The sequence below is a fragment of the Acipenser ruthenus genome, chromosome 4, assembly GCF_902713425.1.
Source record: "Acipenser ruthenus chromosome 4, fAciRut3.2 maternal haplotype, whole genome shotgun sequence".
NCBI lineage: Eukaryota > Metazoa > Chordata > Actinopteri > Acipenseriformes > Acipenseridae > Acipenser > Acipenser ruthenus.
The window spans coordinates 79,175,917-79,196,700 of NC_081192.1; the positions used below are offsets into that span (position 1 = coordinate 79,175,917).

General features: G+C 36.4%; 1 protein-coding gene across 4 annotated transcripts in view; it reads left to right on the forward strand.

Moving 5' to 3' along the window:
- The window catches only part of LOC117962749 (RNA-binding motif, single-stranded-interacting protein 3), a 379,650-nt gene that overhangs the window by 148,119 nt on the left and 210,747 nt on the right, over positions 1 to 20,784 (forward strand). Inside the window, exon 1 of one of the 4 annotated variants that reach the window (XM_059022901.1) lies at positions 2,372 to 3,337. The exons of 2 other annotated variants lie outside the window; for them this stretch is intronic. In XM_059022901.1, coding sequence (XP_058878884.1) covers positions 3,263 to 3,337 — 75 coding nt within the window. In that variant the 5' untranslated portion in view covers positions 2,372 to 3,262. Of the gene's footprint in view, positions 1 to 2,371; positions 3,338 to 20,784 lie in introns of those variants that run through there. One more of the 4 variants, XM_034916478.2, reaches the window with a different exon arrangement.

The following is a 20,784-nucleotide window of genomic DNA, read 5'->3' on the forward strand; positions in this document are numbered from 1 at the left end:
TTGCGAATGGGATATCTCAGCGGTGAAATGACGGATTCGAAAAATTCCTTCGCGGTTTGACGGTAGGAAAACAACGATTTTGATATTGAGTCAGCTTTTTTCTGTTTTGCTTTTGTAATAATATTACAAATGAGTTATGAAATATAATGTTTACGTGCAGTTCTGTGTTCCGCCCGCGGGACTAGAGGCGTAAGAGGTTTTAAACACACATACACACACGGTATTCCATTGGTATATATTGTCGTGCCAATATTTTTTGAAAACAAGACCTGACAGCCCCACATTGTACTTTTGAACTATTAGACAAAATATTTACAGAATACTTAAAAACTGCATCTATAATCATGATTCATTTATTATTAATAGCATTATCATTAAATTATACTAAATCACATTTTGTATTTACAATGAAGGTAACCTATACTGTGTCACCCAAATGCTTATAAAGTCAGCAAAACCATGTTTTCCCTTCGTTGTAAATAGAAACATGATTTGATATAGTTTAATTATAACGCTAATAATAATAAACAAATCATGCTGCATGGTCTTGAAAGCAGTTGTGTTAATTATTCTGTAAACATTTTGTCTAACAGTTAAAAAGTGCAATATGGGGCTTGCTTTCAAAAGATATCGCCACGGACATGAATGGAATACCTAATGTGGTCGAGATCATTGACATGGATTTTGTCTAATGTATTTGTAATATTGTCAGATTCCCCTCACACTCTCACCTTTGCACGTTTGTATGCACATATTATAACATCTTCTTTTAATACTGTAAGTGTTTGATGGCTGCTTCTATTTATGTTAAGTTTATTTATCTCAGAGGCGAGCAAACAGTACCAGAGAAAATGTATGATTAGAGCAGTGGCGTGCCGTGACAAAATGGACTGGGGTAGCAGAGTCGTCGCAACATCTCCCCCCCCCCCCCCTTTTTTTAAGTGGCAGCTACCTGTAAGCCACAGATACCTTTCATAATTTGAATTCTGAAAGTGCCGAGTATATCCTTTCCCTTCCTGTGTCAGCTCGGGGATCTGTGGTGTATATCTCCCTTTTCTCCAATTTTTCAGAGAAAGTTCTCCTTGAAAAAGGATTCGTAACCAAATTGACTATGATGTCTCCATTTTTTTATATTTTTATTTTAGTTCAAAATAAATTCGAAATAATTAGATGTTGTAAAGGTATTTGTATTTATCAGTGTATATTTATAAGCAATATCGTGCAAAATCCAGCTACCCTCCTAACTGCAGTGCTAACCAAGGAATATTCATGTTTTGGGGTTGCTCACTAATGATTGGTCAGCTGTCAGAGCTTTGACTTTCCCATTGGTTGCTAAAGCACGGCCTTCAAGTGAATACCCTGGGAGATTTATGGCCTGCCTCTGCTCACTTCTGATTGGTCGCCTGTCTAAAAAAAAAAGGACATTCTTCGACTCGCCTATTGGTTAAAGTCACTCAAGACCTTCAACTGAAACAGAGAATACCCTCAACTGTTTTTTTTCTAGCGTCTGGTCGTTGTTTTCGACTTATGCAGGAGAAATGCAGATCTCTTATTGGCTGATTACATCCCCTTCAGGAAACCCCTAGACTCTTAAAAAACCTCTAGTAAACCCTGTAAGTCATCTTGGATAAAGGCATCAGACAAATGAACAAATAATAATTAGAGTAGTATGTTTCATAGTAATAGCAAGCACACTGTACGCAAGTGAGTGAGGCAACGTAATGTCATTTGACTGACGGTTTACTTGGCACTGTCTGGTCAGCAGAGAATACCTTGAAGGTCCTGACGGCACGCCACTGGTTTAGAGGAATTCACCAAACAATTAACTATAAACAAATTGTGTATTGGGTTGGGGAGTAATTTTAAAAGCTTAATAAATATATAATGAAGTGTTACATACACATAGTATACATGTATAATAACTAACAACTACAAAACACAAATGACACTTCAAACTTATTTATTTATAGCCTACAATCGTACATACTAAAATACACACAAAAGAAAATGTCAACATAAGAAAATAAATTCCAACCAATATAGATAGATGGCTTACCCATAGTCTCAATCAAGTCGAGTCAATTAAAAAAAAAACGACATCACATGATCAAAAATAAAAACCAAAAGACATTGTTTTTGGACAGCTACAACATGCATATCAAACTGAATTTTATTCACTTATAACACAAGTACACAGCTGTATTCTATGACTTCTATGGCTGGGGGTGTTCAGGTCAGGATTGCTGTAAGCTTGTAGACCTAAAAGGTGAAGCTCCATTGTGCCTTTCTGCATTTTCCCCTCAGCTTTTAAAAGTACTATATTCATACAGACAAGGTAATGAAAAGCAAATACATACATGTATACATACACAAAGTATCCTATCAGCACAAAACTGCATGCAGTGATATACAGTAGTACATCCCACAGCTGCCAGCAGAGGGAATCGGGCTCCTTGTATTTGCTTTCAAGCAGGCAGGCAGTCGACAGATCAAAGGCAGGCAGGCAGGCAGACTGTTTCATTGCTCCTTCTGCTAGGAAATACTGCAGCCTTCTGACTGCGTCTGTGGATCTCACGGGAGAGGCTGCTCAAGACCCTCCTACCGGCTGGGAAGGAGGTGGTCCGAATGAAAGACAAGGCCAGCCCTAAACACCATGCCACTGTGTGAAGGAGACAGCAGCGACTAGGCTGGGAAGGCTACAGGGAGGAGTAAAAAAAAGAAACAGGAGAAGAAGAAGCTTGGCTGCAGTGATTTGTATTTAATTGGTCTGGACTATTGGTGTTCTGTCTTCCTCGTTCCACTAACTAACTGGAGTTTATATCTATTTTTTACATTTCTGCAACAACTGCCACTACTACTACTGTTGCTATCCCTGATTTGTTACTGGTTTCTGTATCTGCCCGTGTGCATGTGGATCTGCTAAAAGCATACAGTACAGCCTTGTACTGCTTTCTGGGACCAGAATACAGAGGAATTAAACAGAGCTTGGGGCTGAGGAAAGAAAGAAAGAAAGAAAAAAAGAAAGAAAGAAAGAAAGACGGCTGTAAATGAATTGAACCCCCCCCCCCCTTTTTTTATCTTCTCGTCCTTATTGCCATCAACTCCGTGTTCCCAACTGAAGTAAAAATCTCAGAAATCAAAGAAGTCCCGGTCGCCTCTTCAGTCATTCTACACTGTGAGGAATAGTGGTTTAAAAAGAAGAGCCTAGGTTACTAGACACTGTCAGCGAGTTCACTGCGACGGAGATAGAGATTCCAGCTACATGGGCAAACGTTTGGAACAGCAACCAATGTACCCTCAGTACACATACTATTACCCTCACTATCTCCAGACCAAGGTATGGTGCTGTACATCCCTCTAGCATGCTCCCTCTGACCCACGCTGTCGATATAATATCATTATGCACTTATTGGATGATGGATGCGCAGTCATCTAGCAAGTGGAGTGAATTTTTCTTCTTTTTTTAAATTTTAAAAATTTTTTATTTAACGACCCCTGTTTGTATTTGATACCCTGGCTGCTCAGCTAATTGTTCAAATCGATGACCGAAAGAGTAAGGTTAGAATTGATAGGACTCTCTTAATGAAAGGGATGACTTTGAACTTTGGCTCTGTTAGGTTTATAAAGCATGAAAGTTTATGTTCTTTTGATTGCTTTTGCAAAGCGTTAGAATAACAAGTATTTTTTTTTTTTTTTGCCGTATGACAAATGTGTATATCAAATTTGTTAGCTGAATGAAAAAGTAGTAATAGTAACAGGCTGGAACTTTATTTATTTTTTAAATTATTTTTTGTATTAGGGAGTGTGTGCTGGTTGGGTTTGTTTCCTGTCCAGGAGTTTACTAGATGCTTCATTCAGGCTCTTTAAAGGCTTCACATATGTTTGCAAGCAAATTTTATCCCCTTTCCTTTGTAAAGTGCCGCTTGGCTCAAGTGCTCTTGCTTCATCTCTCAGAGGTAAGGCCTAACATCTTTGCCAAGGCTTCCCAAATGCAGCTGCTAGCCTTTTTCCTCTTGATTTATAGTTTAATACATTTACTTCCCTGCCATCCAGCGCGGCACTCAAAGCCAGTGTACAGCTGCAGTCCATGCAATCAAAGCTGCACTTTAGCTCCTCTTATGCGGCAACAGGCATTTTACCAATCATTTCACTTTTTTTTGTTCCCTTCAAGGTCGATTTAAATTGAATTTTACTTCTATGAGTGTGTAGCGCGCTCCCAAGTGGCTCTAGGTGGACTGCTTCATGGCATGTATCTTTCACCATGGCCCGTGGGGGAACAAACAAGCTGAGAAATAACTCATTTGTTATTAAACTGCATTAAAACCCTTTTTTTTTATTGAAATAGGATGCTTTTACCTCTGTGGGGGCCAGGCTGCTATTTTATTGAGGCGTAATAGATCTCTCTCTTTGAGTGATGGCTTAACTTTAGTGTTGGCCAATAATGATTATTGATCAAGATATTATGTTAGAGAGAAAACAAAACGCTTTCTGCAGGTTATATCGTTATATCAAGTTGCGTCCAGTTAGTTTTATGAATCTGGGCAGATAATTAATCTGCAAACCTTTACGAGCAGGCTGTTTCTTTAGACACAGCTGTTTAAACACGTATTTATTTTTAGCTTGAATGATTACTTTTTTTTTTTTTTTTTAAATATTATATGTGTAAAAAATAATTAATTTCTCAGGGGAAAAAAAATACTCCCAAACCAAATAATACTAGAACAACACGTAAACAGTTTTGGTTCTTGTGATGTAAAACCATATGCATATATGTGTGCATACTTATGCAAAAATGATTATTCTTAAATCTATATGCTGTATTCTGTGGGTACACACAAATAAATATCTGGGTTTTTTTTTATCATTCAAAAGTATGCTGTCATCTTCTCAAGCCCTGATCAGTGACATCCAATGTATAGGACAGATGCACAGATGTAATACAGTAAACTTACCAGCTGTTTCAGTGCTGATTGATTCTGAAAGATAAAATAAGGAGTTTAAAATGATTCTTGTATGGATTGGCACTATATGGCATGTGCAGTTTTCAGTGATTCATATGGATTAGACCGTACTATTTGCTATATAAACAGCTGTAAAGGTTATTTTAACCCCCAATTTGTCTTGTTTATTTTGTGATATCTATCTATCTATCTTCAGATAGATAGATAGATAGATAGATAGATAGATAGAAAAAAAAATAACTCACAAGGTTTCTGTTTGCACTTGTGCTTTTTGTTTCTTTTAAGAAAGGCTTACAGTACAAACTAGGTTCAATTAAACACATAGTTTAAATCTGTTCTATTGGTTACAGCTGCCAGAGTTTAAATTTTCAAAGCTCCTCCAGATGAATAATAATCTACAGAGCTAATCAATTCAGCTAGAATTTCTGCAGTGTTTTGAATTGCAGGGAACAAAAGTACCTGGGAACGTTTCAGCAGAATGTTGTAGCTAAGGAAGTCATTTTTTTAATGTAATTACTGAGCTTCAGTTCTTTCTGGTTGTCAAATTTTAACTAGGATGTCTTCATTGCCTTTGCCAGTGATAAATTAAAGCAGTAGAGATATTATTACAGGCACTCTTTTTACTGGTCTATTCATTTTTTTCTTCTCCAAAAAGCATTTATGCTTCTATTTTACGGTTCAATTTTGAATGTAGATATTGTTATAGACGACTCTATACATTTAAAAGCTTTGTTTTTTTCATGTGTTGTAGTTCAGACTCACTGCACTGGTTTAATTTCCTTTAGACTATGTGAACTACTGTACACCCGGTTTGAACAATTTGTATATAGGGTTATTTTGGTAATGTCTGTGTATCCTGAATTCATGTTAAAACAAAAAAAAAAGGAAAGGAACGAAAATGTATTTTAAAGCCTTGGTTAGCACTAATTTAAAGTTGATGAAACATAGAAACAGAGCTATAGGCAGCATACTGTACATACCTAGACTATATTTATAAAATATTAGTAGCATATTCTGAGTGTCAGTTTGTCTAGTGTGTTACTTTCCTTATGAAGCCTGAACAGAACGCTCCCCAGAAACATGTGGAGGTAATACCGGTTGCCGATGTAGTTAAAGCCAGATCATTTCTGCACTGCCGTGTCAACAGAATAACTGATCCTGAAAAGTATTGTATTTAAGAGCTTGTACCTGCTTTGAAGAAGGGTACTCCAGATAGTGAGCAGTCCGACTGGGCTGCCCTGCTTTGTGCTGTTCATCTCATGTTTTGGTGCCTGGTGTGAAGAAAGGGTCAGGTGTAAAAAGTAATCCATCAAACACACACTCATTTCAGGCAGCGTTTCCAACCATCTGCAGCCTGGAGCGACACCAAGACTCGAAAAGAGAGAGTTGCCTATGTAATCTCGTAAAAGTGAAAAGCTTGCTAGGGGATGCTCAAGCTGCAGTCATTTTTTTATTTCTTCTGGTTTACTTTTCAGTATCTCCCTGAAGAGGTCAAATTGAGTGGGTGTCGTAGTAATACTCATTTAAAGGATACAGAGGGTGCCCTGATGTACGCTAGTTATTAGCTAATCCCTGTCAGTAGGGATATAGTGGAGGCTCTTGTACGTCAGTACATGTTTACGTATTATAATTTTCATAAAATTAGACACCCCATTGTATGATGTGCTCCACTTAAACAGTATAAGGTGCATTTCTTGCATAATGGACACCTCCTAAATACTGGCAAAAATATTGTAATATACTCTATAGAAAAATGTAACACATGTATACTGTGCACCTGAGATAAAAACAAGTATATAGTACCCATACATTCTCCTGCGAACTGTACAAAAATTATTAATACATACAGTTGTGACAGCAATACAAATATCGCCTTAGTAACCCATTTCTCATCCCTTATCCACCACGTTCATTGCCATTGTGGGGTTGGTGTGTGCAATATTAATCTTGTGTTTAAAACAATAGAACACTATGACACATCTTAAGAATGAAAGAAAATATGCTTACAGTAGTCAAGAATAAAATCATTCAGAATAGTTTGACATATTTCCTGTTATGCTAGGGAAACAATCTGCTTCAAGAATGCAAAAACAAGCTGCAACCTGTTACATGGATAAAAGAGGGAGATATTTGAGCTTTTTGCATATTTGCTAAATACTACAGTATTTCTGATTCATTGTACCTCTGAACACAGCCCTATTCTATAGCAGATACAAAGTACCTGGGGAAAAATGAAATCATGATTTTCATGTAAAAAATAGATATATCTGATAGGTTGTATTTAGGCATTACAGTAGTTGGTAACAGTTGTCTTTTTGAATTTCCTTAGATAAATAAATAAATAAATAAATAAATAAATAAAAACTTGAACCAGCTGTGTAGCATTGGTGGTTTTGCAAGCTTAGACAGCCTTTTCTGATTTTATGGCTTTTCAGATGACTGTTAGGATGATCAAATAGGACTGTGGCTTTTCAATTAGCTTTTTACTGCACAGCAGCTTGTGTTTGGACTTTATGTGGCAGCTAATAAGAGAAGCAGAGATCGGTCGGGTCGCTGATATATCTGTAGAGTACTCAAAGCACAAGCACAGTTATTGCTTTTAAATATGAATGAACTACTTTTATAAAACCAAAGTGATGTATTTTCTGATTTTAAAAGTGAAACCTTTTAGTTTTCAAATATCTCTTGAAGTGCCTGATTAAACCCAGTGGTTTATCATTAATGATACATCCCTTTTTAGAAGTCTGCTTTGTGGCAGGGGATCAGTGGCAGAGGGGGTTATTAGTGTGTCAAAACGAAGGCATTGGACAAAATGTGTATCTACTTCACTTAGTTTTTATCTCAGAATAAAAGATTGAAGTTAGGGATGGTGTATTTGGTTAAAAGAAGGCCAGCTTAAGGGTTACAGAACACCCTGGGCAAAATTCTAAAAGCTATTTACTCCAAAGTGTCATTAGCACATTTTTTTTTTTAAAAGAATAAAAAAAAAAAACATAATTAGCATTTCTAAAATGAATAATAAACCTGTTTAGAATTATCACAAGCCCGTAAATTAAATGTCTGAGTTGTTTATTTCTGGGTTTGTAATTGTGTTGTGAATGTTTCTACTAAATCATGCTAATGGAAATTTGGAGTAAATGGTTTTGAGAATCTAGCCCCCTGTGTTTAATGGAAACTCATTACTTTACACATTGCTGTATCGTACTGCCGCAATATATAATTTTATGTATTCACACATCCTGGGTAATAAATCATCTGGGGAATAAAATAACATTTCCTAACTTTGAGTGTTCGGAGTGTTTGCCATGAGAAAAAAGGATTTGTCTTCTGAGCATCATAGTGTATCCAGATCATGCTCCATGCTGCAACAATGCTGTTGCTCTGATTGAAATGAATAGCTTTTGCGGGAAGGGAAAACAAGCAGGAGGGAGCATGATCTGGACTTTAATGCTATAAGACCTGTCCTCTCTCACCTGAAAAATGGCAACTGGGGATGTGTTTTTGCCTGGAGGACAACATTAATACTTTGTAAAGTAAAATATATAGATATGTATTTTAAATAACGTATTGGTCCCTAGTTCATTAAAGCGCAGTGCTGTAAATAAGCACAGCTTTTAGTACTTGACTATTAATTTGCAAAGCACTATGCGACTTATCTGAATACTGTACTTAGCAGTCACTCTTAGCTAGTTAGACATGTCCCAATTCTAAGGCAGCAAATATGGAAACTAATGAAGGCATGAAAAAAAAGTAAACTGGGGAGTGTGCTTGTTTTTTTGTTGTTAAAAAGATTGTGCGCTGGCTTTTAAGGTTATGCTACATTAAAACAGCTGTGAGGCTACAGCTGTAAGTAATTACCTATTGTAATTACAAATGCATAATACTGTACCAAGTTATTTTATAAGAGATAAATAGCTCAATATCATAGTAAATTAGTGCTTTTAAAAGTGTGAGTAAATGTGTGTGTATCATATACGACTGCACCAATGCAAAACAACTGAGTAGGACATATGTCTTTACATTTTTTTTTTTTTTTGTAGACACTGTTTCTGGGGGTAAAATGAAAATGAAAGTCCCACCCTCTGCATCGGTTATACATGAATAGTTTTTATCTTATGAGGATATCAAGATATTAGGAAAATTACTCAGCCCCAGACAGTCTGTGTGTCTGTATCTGTCCAAATACTAGGAGGGTAGTATACTGTATATGTTAGGATCCCAATTAGAATATGACCACATGGTTTTTGTCTTCATCGTAGATAATTAAAATGGACTAACCCTATTCCTAACATTACTATTCCCACACGATAGGGTCAGTCCCCAATAAAGTCCAAGACGATAGGTTCATATTTCTTCTGAGGATCATAAACCCAATCACACTTTTAGAGGGGTTATAGTAATAAGTTACAGTGTTTATTTTATTGTATTTTATACGTTAGTAACCAATAATGTATTTAAAGCTCAGGTGATGTATGCCTACTTGCCTAAATGTATTGTATAGTTATATATATATATATATATATATATATATATATATATATATATATATACAGACGTGCTCAAATTTGTTGGTACCCTTACAGCTCATTGAAATAATGCTTCATTCCTCCTGAAAAGTGGTGAAATTAAAAGCTATTTTATCATGTATACTTGCATGCCTTTGGTATGTCATAGAATAAAGCAAAGAAGCTGTGAAAAGCGATGAATTATTGCTTATTCTACAAAGATATTCTAAAATGGCCTGGACACATTTGTTGGTACCCCTTAGAAAAGATAATAAATAATTGGATTATAGTGATATTTCAAACGAATTAGTTTCTTTAATTAGTATCACACATGTCTCCAATCTTGTAATCAGTCATTCAGCTTATTTAAATGGAGAAAAGTAGTCACTGTGCTGTTTGGTATCATTGTGTGCACCACACTGAACATGGACCAGAGAAAGCAAAGGAGAGAGTTGTCTGAGGAGATCAGAAAGAAAATAATAGACAAGCATGGTAAAGGTAAAGGCTACAAGACCAACTTCAAGCAGCTTGATGTTCCTGTGACAACAGTTGCAAATATTATTAAGAAGTTTAAGGTCCATGGAACTGTAGCCAACCTCCCTGGGCGCGGCCGAAGAGGAAAATCGACACCAGAGTGAACAGAAGGATAGTGCAAATGGTAGAAAAAGAACCAAGGATAACTGCCAAAGAGATACAAGCTGAACTCCAAGGTGAAGGTACGTCAGTTTCTGATCGCACCATCCGCCGCTTTTTGAGCGAAAGTGGGCTCCATGGAAGAAGACCCAGGAGGACTCCACTTTTGAAAGAAAAACATAAAAAAGCCAGACTGGAATTTGCTAAAATGCATATTGACAAGCCACAATCCTTCTGGGAGAATGTCCTTTGGACAGATGAGTAAAAACTGGAGCTTTTTGGCAAGTCACATCAGCTCTGTGTTCACAGACGAAAAAATGAAGCTTTCAAAGAAAAGAACACCATACCTACAGTGAAACATGGAGGAGGCTCGTTATGTTTTGGGGCTGCTTTGCTGCGCCTGGCACAGGGTGCCTTGAATCTGTGCAGGGCACAATGAAATCTCAAGACTATCAAGGCATTCTGGAGCGAAACGTACTGCCCAGTGTCAGAAAGCTCTGTCTCAGTCGCAGGTCATGGGTCTTCCAACAGGATAATGACCCAAAACACACAGCTAAAAGCACCCAAGAATGGATAAGAACAAAACATTGGACTATTCTGAAGTGGCCTTCTATGAGTCCTGATCTGAATCCTATCGAACATCTATGGAAAGAGCTGAAACTTGCAGTCTGGAGAAGGCACCCATCAAACCTGAGACAGCTGGAGCAGTTTGCTCAGGAAGAGTGGGCCAAACTACCTGTTAACAGGTGCAGAAGTCTCATTGAGAGCTACAGAAAACGTTTGATTGCAGTGATTGCCTCTAAAGGTTGTGCAACAAAATATTAGGTTACTGGTCCCATCATTTTTGTCCATGCCATTTTCATTTGTTTTATTATTTACAATATTATGTTGAATAAAAAATCAAAAGCAAAGTCTGATTTCTATTAAATATGGAATAAACATTGTCAGTTTCAAATTATTTCAGAGAAAATTGTGCATTCTTTGTTTTTTGTGGAGGAGTACCAACAAATTTGAGCACGTCTGTGTATATATATATATATATATATATATATATATATATATATATATATATATATATATATATATAAAATATGTGTGTGTGTGTGTGTGTGCTGGAGAACGAATAATAGCAGTTAGAAGTGATGTTAAACATAGATCAATAAATATTATCTGACAATGGGGTACATTTTTATATCGGTTTAAATAATACAAATAATACCAAAACTATTTAAACGATTTTGGGAAGTTTCTGAGGATTTCATCGTATTCACAACAGACGCAATATATAAATTGATAACTAGGAGAAAACAATGAACCACACAAGATTTAGTAGAGTCTACAGTACTGTATACTGTGTGCATGTTGATGTGTGTGTGTGGGGGGTCTGTGTGTGTGTTAAAAAGGGAGTGCAGCTTCCTGTGGGAGTAGGCCCTGGCATTTCCTAAATCCTTCTGCGACTCCACCCTCCTTCCTGGATGCCACTGTGGAAATAGACTGACAAGAAGTAATAGTTTGGGAACATAAAATAAAAGGTTTATAGTATTTGAAAAATACTCTGTTGATTCCTTTAACTTTATTACAATTTCAAGCTTTGTATTATTTTTAATAATACAATCTGCATGTCCCGATTTATTTAATTCCTTTCATGTTTAATATCCTATTATGTATCATTCTCTATTGTTTCTACTTTAAATAAATGTTTTGCAGTGCTTACTAATTATTCCAGAAAGTAATACTGAACAGACTGCTTAGTCTAAGCTGTTGTAGGTCCTGGGGAGGCTTACAAGCCAAAACATCACCTTCTTCTTAATTATACTCCATACTTCTCAACCAAACATATTACTTGTTTATGGCCATCTTATCATGTAGTCAGTGGTTACTTCAGTCTGAGATATCCAGGGCTTCATTCTACATAGCTATCTCAGATATTAAAATGCTGCAGCATGTTTTGTTCATCGTTCAACCAACTATTACAGTAGTTTTGTCAGCCATGATTTGGCTGTTGTTTCCCATAGTAAACTATTGCCAGACCATGTTTAATATAGGACACCACAGCCAAAGTGTGTCTGTGAAATTCCTACTTGCTCTATGTGTTGTGTTGGGAGGAACTGCATTCTTAATTACAGTCAAGCTATTGCTGTGACAAACAAGGGTTGTTCATGTTTGAATATTCTTTAGTTTTTGAATCAGCTGAAAAAAAAGTATAAATATTGTTACAGTAAATAATTCTTTCAGAAGTAAAAACAAGCCTATTTTGTTTCAAATTACATTCTAAACAATGGAGAGAAACACTGTTCTGCACAGCAGCATGTGCTTATTTTTCTTCTCATATGTCATTTAAGCATCGGTCTCCTTCACATATCTTTGTAAGCTTCTTTGTAAATTATATTATAGTTGAGAATATGAATTATGGTTGTCACAATTAATTGCATTATCAATGAATCGTGATACTGTCTTTACGTGATACAAGACCAAAAGCACAACAGTTTCCTGTAGTTCACCAAATGGTTCTTGAATGAAGAATACATGTGTTTTATAGTTGGTATGAGTACATACTCTCCCCTATCTGATTTAATTTTTGTCTTTTAACTAAATACTCCATCATTAAATGGTCATTTGATCCTGTTATGCATTATACAAGTAGCTCAGCAGGACCAACACATCACGTAAATATGGTGATACATTAGTCTATTGTTACATCCCTAATGCAGTCATTTTTGTCTAAGAACCCATTTCAAGCAATGCTTTGTCTCAAGGCAATCTGATTAGGCAATCTTTATATCACGGTTCTCTGTAAAAGTGTGATACCTCACAATACAGTACAGAAAGGAATTGTGTATATATTTGAATACTCACCACCATGTAAGGAATGTATTCAATGTGTTACTAATCTCTGAATGAGGCAAAAACAATAACATTGAAAGCTGAGGTTAATTGTAAGGCATGGTTATGCTGGTTAATGCCAAATTTTTAGAAACACACGATGCAAGCAGATTTGTGATAGTGATGTTGAGACCTCTATTTTACCATACTACTACGTGCCTGTGTTTTTATTTTAGGGAGTATATACATTTTAAATGAGTAATCTCGTGGATTATTTTAAACAAGTGCTCTTTACATGAGGATTCTTTTGGATTATTTGTCATCACCACAGACAGGTGATCCATGACAGAACTAGCATGGCTAGTTTGAGGGTTTTGGGTCTGCCGTTTCAGCTTTGAACTTGTTTTTGGATGTGGGTGCCAACACATCCTAGTCCACCCAAAGTACAGTATGTTGCTGCTGGTGTTGTGAAAGTTGCATTGTCTTGGCAATTTGCACTGCAGTTAGGTAGTTGGCTCTTTCAAGTGTCCATTCTGAGAACAGTTCTTCATTTTGCCCTCTTGCCAAAGAAGAACATTTAAATATATGTATTTATTTATTCTGTCTAGTGTGAAAGTTGTACCCCAAATTTAAATTAAAGCACACCTTTAGTAAATGATAATTTGCATTCAGAAATATGTTGTTGCTTTAGATTGCTTAGTTTTCCTGAGTCCTTTAAGACATGGCTTGATAAAGTTGTGGGATCAATGAGCTACTAGAAACTTGACAAGCATTGGTGGTCATTCATATATTTTTGTTATATTTTTAATACTGCTGTATTAATATATAGTGGTTTCTACTACTATTTATTTCTGTATTTAATAAATACATACAATATTAATAAGAAAAGACAAGCCAAAGCAAAGCAACCTTTTGTTTATGCCTAATTTCTAGCAACATCTTTTAAATTCCAATTGCCTCGCACAGAAAAATGTAGTTACCATAATTTCTCATTAGTGGCAGTAATGGTAACGTACAGCCCCCCACTCTTATTAATTAACTGCCTATTTACAGTAAATACTGCTGATACACTCTATAAACATCCAACATTGGAAAATAGAGCTGTGGGTGTGACTGCTAAACCTGCACTTCCTAAAGATATGCTTCCTTGTAGTGTGCAGTAATGTGCACAATGGTACAGAGCAGATTCAGCCCTTGATTCCTGATTTCTAAATAATAACTTGACCAGCAAACAGTTATCAAATGTTCTGTACATAACAACATTCTTACGTGGTGCATGTTGGGCTATATATACAGATGGAACATATAGGTAATCTGTTGCCTTGGGATAAGCTAGGCAATATGACTTTTATATTTATGTATAGTTCTAGATTGTGTAAAAACCTGGCGTTTGAAGTTTTCTATGGTGTCCCACTGTCCCATTTAAAAAGATGCACCCCTTCCCTCAGGAACCTTTACACTGGCACATACCTGTAGACAGACAGCTTTTCTTCTGGTAATAATGTACCATATGTATAAAGGTGATATTTATTTATTTACTTATTTATTTTTGCAGGGGGCCCAAACATTTCTTCATCCGGCCTGGCATTGCTCCATGGACAGTAAAAATGTCAGGAGCTGCTCTGGTCTTTTGTCTTTTCCTTTCTTCCTTTGACAAATAATCCTCTAGTCTAAACCAAGTGTTCCCTGAAGAGCTGTGGACAGAGTCAATGCAAAGCTCGTCTTTCGTTCTCAGAACAGCCTACGCTCAGAGGAATGCTAGTGTCTCTTTTCCTTTAAAAAATTTAAACATAATCATGAACAGGGCTTTCACAGACTGACCCTGACTTTTCGTAAAAAATTGCAGCTTTTATGACATTACAGAACTTTTTTTTTCCTTTACCCATTCCAACCATGATTCAACCAGGAATGTGCTCTTAGGCCAGAGGACATCTTACTGTATGCTATAGGCAGGGTTCTGTGATTTACTGTCATTACCGAGTCTGACCCCTGTCTGTGAGAGGAGGTTAAAGCTCTATAACTACACCTGCAGACAATAATGGTCAAGGTGCTCACTTGCAGTGTGCATGGTCTCCACGTCACACACAGCCTCTCTTCTGTTACAAATAGCAACAGACTGCTTTCCAGAGCCTGTAGCTGTTTTCTAAAACTCATGATTATTAATAGAATGTTACAGCCATTACTTAACTTAAAGACAAGGAGCAACAGTAATTGGAATCATTAAAAAATGATTAATCTCATCAGGAACTCCATAGTTTCCTGTGTGCAGCATCATTCAAGTGTAAGGCCCCAGTGGGGTCCTTTTATGGGCTTTGTTTTGAAGCAATTGTTAAATAGTGTTAAGGTGTCCAGTCTTTATTTTCACTTTGTTGGGTGAAGTCCATAAGCTACAAGAATGCTGCTGTATTTACATGCAGTTGGTTTACTACTGTTTCTTTCTGTGTTAAATAAAAAAAGAAGAAAATGGAACCAAAAACAACAAAGCTTTCCAAACTTTTGATAATGCCAAATTTCAGCGACTTCAATAAATTAGCTATTCCTACTGCAACTAGAGTCTTGCTAGTATTATACTGTTGTATTCCATTCAGAAAATTTGCTGCTGAGTGACAGGCAGGAGATCGAGACGGGGGTTGAAGTCGATACGCCCCGCAGGCGAACAGGATTTATTTACAAATTGTAGCGCTGAGCTGTGGGGTTTCAAGGATATAATGAGACAGACAACAGTTGTGGATCAAAGCAGTAGGAAACCGCTGTATTTTTTTTTAGCTTTTAGTGATCAATGGCTCTCATTCCTCTCCTCTCACTCATTCCTCTCCTCTCACTCATTCCTCTCCTCTCACTCATTCCTCTCCTCTCACTCAACCGCCTCTCTTAACTGTCTCTCTCAATTCTCCCACCACCAGGTCCTGCTTCTCTCTTTCAAACTGTCATCTCCACACACACACACGCAGAACGCTAACAGATCTGAACAAGAATAACACAGCTTACAAACACACATTATTTACAGAGTACTCCCATCCCCTTTCCCAGTCCATAATCAGGTCAATTTCCACATTGTCTTGCAAATCAGCTGCCTTCATGCTACAATATCAACACAGTGAACAGTTCACGTGACACTACCAGCAATGGCAGCGCATGGAGCACATACAACACAGGCAAAAATACGACGAACATGACCGTGTATATGTACGTCAGAAGTGATGTCTTCAGCATTGTAGTTTTATTGCGATGCTGCAAGTTGAAAGAAATTAAATTGTTAAACTGTTTGACTGGGACCTTCCAGCATAGTGTGTGTGTGTGTGTGTGTGTGTGTGTGTGTGCGTGTGTGGTCTTTATTATTATTATTATTATTATGACATGCAGTTAAACTAACACATACTCAAGTATTTTTTTCATTTATAAATATTCAAACATGAAAGATACATTTTGCCCCACCACAACAAAATGAATGGAAGCTAATGTTGCATGCTGATAAAGGGTCTAGAGATGGAAGGATTACAGTAGCAATATTTTGTTGATCAAAACCTATTAGATTACAGTACTGGTAACCTTTGACATTACATTTATTTCATACTCCAAGTTTCCATCAGTTAAAATATTCTTAATTGCTATCATATTGCTGACGCTCTGAAAAGCAGTGTGGCTGCAGCTGCCAGTAATGAAATTTCACTATGCATATTAAAAGAGGGTTATTTCTCAACAAATTAAACAGTTGGGAATTAAGTTGGTTATTAGAAATGACCTGCAGATTGACTGCTAAATTGAAGCTGAAGGAATGCAAATTATGTTTTTAAGAATGTTTTATCAGCATTTTGAAGAACTTTGACAGACGCTGTTGAATTATCTTGATACTTTTTAATGCCTCTATGGCAGTGTTTTTCAACTTATGGCAGTGGTCTTCAGGTTATTTTTTTTTTTAAAACTGTACCCCTTCTGTCTGGAGGTTTCAGTTCAAATACCCCTTTACAATTTTCACTTTACTGAATGGTACAAAAGTTGCAAAAGAAGGTATAATAATTTGATTAATAAGTAATTTTTTCCCTGTTTATTTAATATATAATTTATGTCACATGGCACATTGTTGGTTTAGGACATAATACCACCAAACAGTAATTCTTAAAACTTTTAATTAAAAGTCTTTGGATGCACAGAATCAAAAGACGTATTTGCTTTCTATTCAAAAAAATAATCCAAAATAGTCTGCACTGCAAATGTTTATCACGTTACCATTTACTTCATGTCTCAGCAGTTGCGTGTCATTTAAAACGTTTACAACATTGAAAGCATTAACCTGAAGAAAAAAATCTTAAGGAGGAGGCAGTGTGGCCCAGTGATTAAAGTCCAGGGCATGTACCCAGAAGGTCACCGGTTCAAATCCTACCTCTGCTACTGATTGACTCACTGTGTGACCCTGAGCAAGTCACTTAACCTCCTTGTGCTCCATTCTGCGGATGAGATTTTAAATCAATGTCCTATTATAAGTGACTCTGCATATAACGCACAGTTCACAGCCTTCCCCTGTAAAGCACTTTCTGATGGTAGTCCACTTTGAAAGGCACTATATAAAGATATTATTATTATTATTATTATTATTATTATTATTATTATTATTATTATTATTATTATTATAATAACTAACTAAATTAGCCAAAGGGACTTGGTATAAATTTCTTGGTCTGTATTTGTATTTTCTTCCTTTGTTTTTCTTTTGCAAGTAAGAAATGTATTTATTTTTGACTCGAGAAACGATACACTGGTGATCTGGATGTACAATACTCTACCAAACACCGAAAACAAATCCAACCAACTGCTACTGTAGCCGTGCCTAATAAATATAACAAAAAAAGGCAACGTATGAGTATTGTGATTGTTATGTATGTTTACTGGAGCAGTTATACTTCTAGAAAATGCAGAAAGATAGTGCTTAACTGATTAGTATTGAATTATACGACGGGTTGAAAACTGCAAAGTTAATGAGCAGTACAGAGCACTCTGCGCAGGGCTCTCCATAGGCAGAATCAACAGACCCATCTTTCACCCACCCTAATGGAAATCCACTCAATCGAAGTCACGCATGCGTACAGGTGGATGATAATTTTGAAATTATAGTCAGATTGTAACTTTTGAGCTGCTAAACAAAAATGAAATATCTATGCACTGTGGTTTAGCAGTAATAAATAATTCTGTTAAAAAACCAATTCATTCATTTTTTTTACTTTCATTTTGATTTTTGCTTTCTGGTCCATCCTGCGTACCCCCTGTGATTCTTAGAAGTACCCCCAGGGGTATGTGTACCCCCTGTTAAAAAAAAAACACCTGCTCTATGGTACCAATTTAATACATTTTATTTGGGAAAAATACAGGAAAGAATTTACAATTTAGGAACAATAAGGAGCAAGCCTGTAATCTGATTGGCTGACAGAAGGTAACCTGTGAACTACGTATTTGGCTGGATGAACTGGATATTCTGCAGCTTAGGTTCAGAAAGTGTGGTCAGCTTGTACTGTGTGTGTCTGATGTTGTTTTAAACAGTAAGCAGCTTATTATCTTTTTAATTGCTTTTTATGGTGTTTACAATCATTCAGTATCATTCAATATTGAGTTGCTATAATTTTTTCTCTGTATCAGATTTGACCTGTTTTTGGGCTTGTCTGGAAAATCCTAAGTGCCAGGACTGAACAGCCTTCCTCAATATATTCATGCACATGTGAACTTTCAACTCCGCTAGCCCCACCTGATCTACATTGGTATAGACAGAGGTAATTAGGGCTACCATTGAAAGTTCACATTGTCATATGAACTGAATGGAATGAAGGCAGCTGTTCTGTGCAGGCACTTAAGATTCTCTTGACAAACTCAAAGACAGTGATTTAGAGAAAATCATATACCATACCAGTACCATTACACCACAAATAGTAAGTGGGAAAAAAAACTATTACAATTATATTTGAAACTACTTGTTCTTGTTATCCAACCAGACTGGTCTGCTTCATGAGATATGTTGTTTTTTTTTTTTAAGTATTGGGGTAAGTGGGAACACTAGTGTTAAGTTTAGGCACAAGCTATTTCCAGCAGACTAAAGCTTCAGTTGTATGTTTTTGAAGACGGAGCTGGGAGTTGACAACCTTAGGTTGCTACTGTAGGCTGCGAAATCACTCCAATATTTAGTAGTGATGTCTGCATAATTTATCGGATAGTACCACTCAGGAGTCTTAGATTATTACTGGTAAAGAAGAAAGAGAAATGCTGGAAGCTGCAAGGACAAGGGCACTGACATGGGAACAGCTGAGATCTCAGGAGGACAATCATTTTCCTTAGAGGAAACTTAAAATAAAATTCCACTTTTCAGTCGGATTGCTAAAATATTTTCACACTTAGACAGTTCAGTAAACAGCCACTAAAAGGCTGTTTGGTTTGTCTGCAGATTTTAAAAGGACAAGTGCTGTATTTAATCTATAGAAACTTTGAAAAAGTAAATTACATACTTGGTTACTGTACACAGTGCAAATTATGCAGTAGTTAAAATTTTATGCAATACATTTTGTTGCGGTTGAAATGGCTTTAAGGTGTAATTACCAAGGCTTTAAAAACATGTAGTGATTTCCATAATACAAATAATATTGTTCCTATTGTTCAGTTTGACTCACTTTGAATACATTTGTTAAAATGAAAAACAAAACAGCTAAACAACATTATATGTACTGCCTATTTAAAAAATTCACACCAGGTTAAGCTCTTTTCCAAGTTTCCTAGATACATCAAGAGTGTCCCAGATACAATCAGTCGGTTACAACAATCCTCTTTTCAATCATGGTTTATATGGTACTCTACCCATGTTAAAAACATGGCAAACCAGGGTAAACAATGGAAAAAACATAGTATAACTTTTGGAAAACTGAAAATACGGTCTTAAAGTTTTTAAAAGAGAAAAATAACTACTAGCAGTGGCAGCTGGTGGCCAAAAAAATGGGGAGGCAGAAAAAAGGCAGAGGGCTTGGGGTCCCCTTAAAGAGTAATAGCAAGGTTCCAAAAAATATAGCTTTACACGTCCACACATGTTTCTACAGCTGCTTAAATAATGTATCTGTCATTTTGCTTTGACATCGTGGTAACTTTTTACACGTATAACTTTAAAGTCTGTTTCAAAATGTCCGCTCTAGTGCACTGATAGTGTAAGGATTATTGCCCACATTGTCAAACAGGTAACACAGCAATAACGATCCATGATGTGGTATGGAACAGAAAAGCCAGAGCACTTGTTATGTTTTTTTCTTTTTCTTCCTGCAGTGATTTAGAGGACAGATCTCAAACCCCAGTGCACTAGAGCGGCCATTTTGAAAAAAAGCTTTGAAACAGACTTTAAGTTTGAAAATTATAAGTGTAAAAAGTTGTCAGGATGTTAACAATCACAAGAAAAATTACAGGTACGTTAGTAGTTGTAGCAACACGTGTGGAACTAATATTTTTCAGAACTCTGCTACTTACTTTTAAGCCCCCAGCAGTAGTAGAATCTTATTATTGTATTCTCACTGACAATACTTTTCATATCTTCTTAACTTTTTATCCCAATTCGGCTGGAAAATGCATTTTCTCCACTAGCCAGTAGAGAAAAGAAAACAATAGCCCATCATAGTTTATTCTAATAAACTTAACTGTTACACACTGCCAGTGTATAACAGAAACTTGGTTGTCTGGGAGTGATGGAGACGAATACAATATTAGTGGGTACACACTGTATAGGAAAGACAGGCAGGAAAGAAGAGGCAGATGGGTAGCGCTATACATAAGAAATAGTCTTGAAACCCAGGTGTTAAATCTGGACAAAGAAAACAACGCCGAATCAGTATGGGTCAGAATAATGG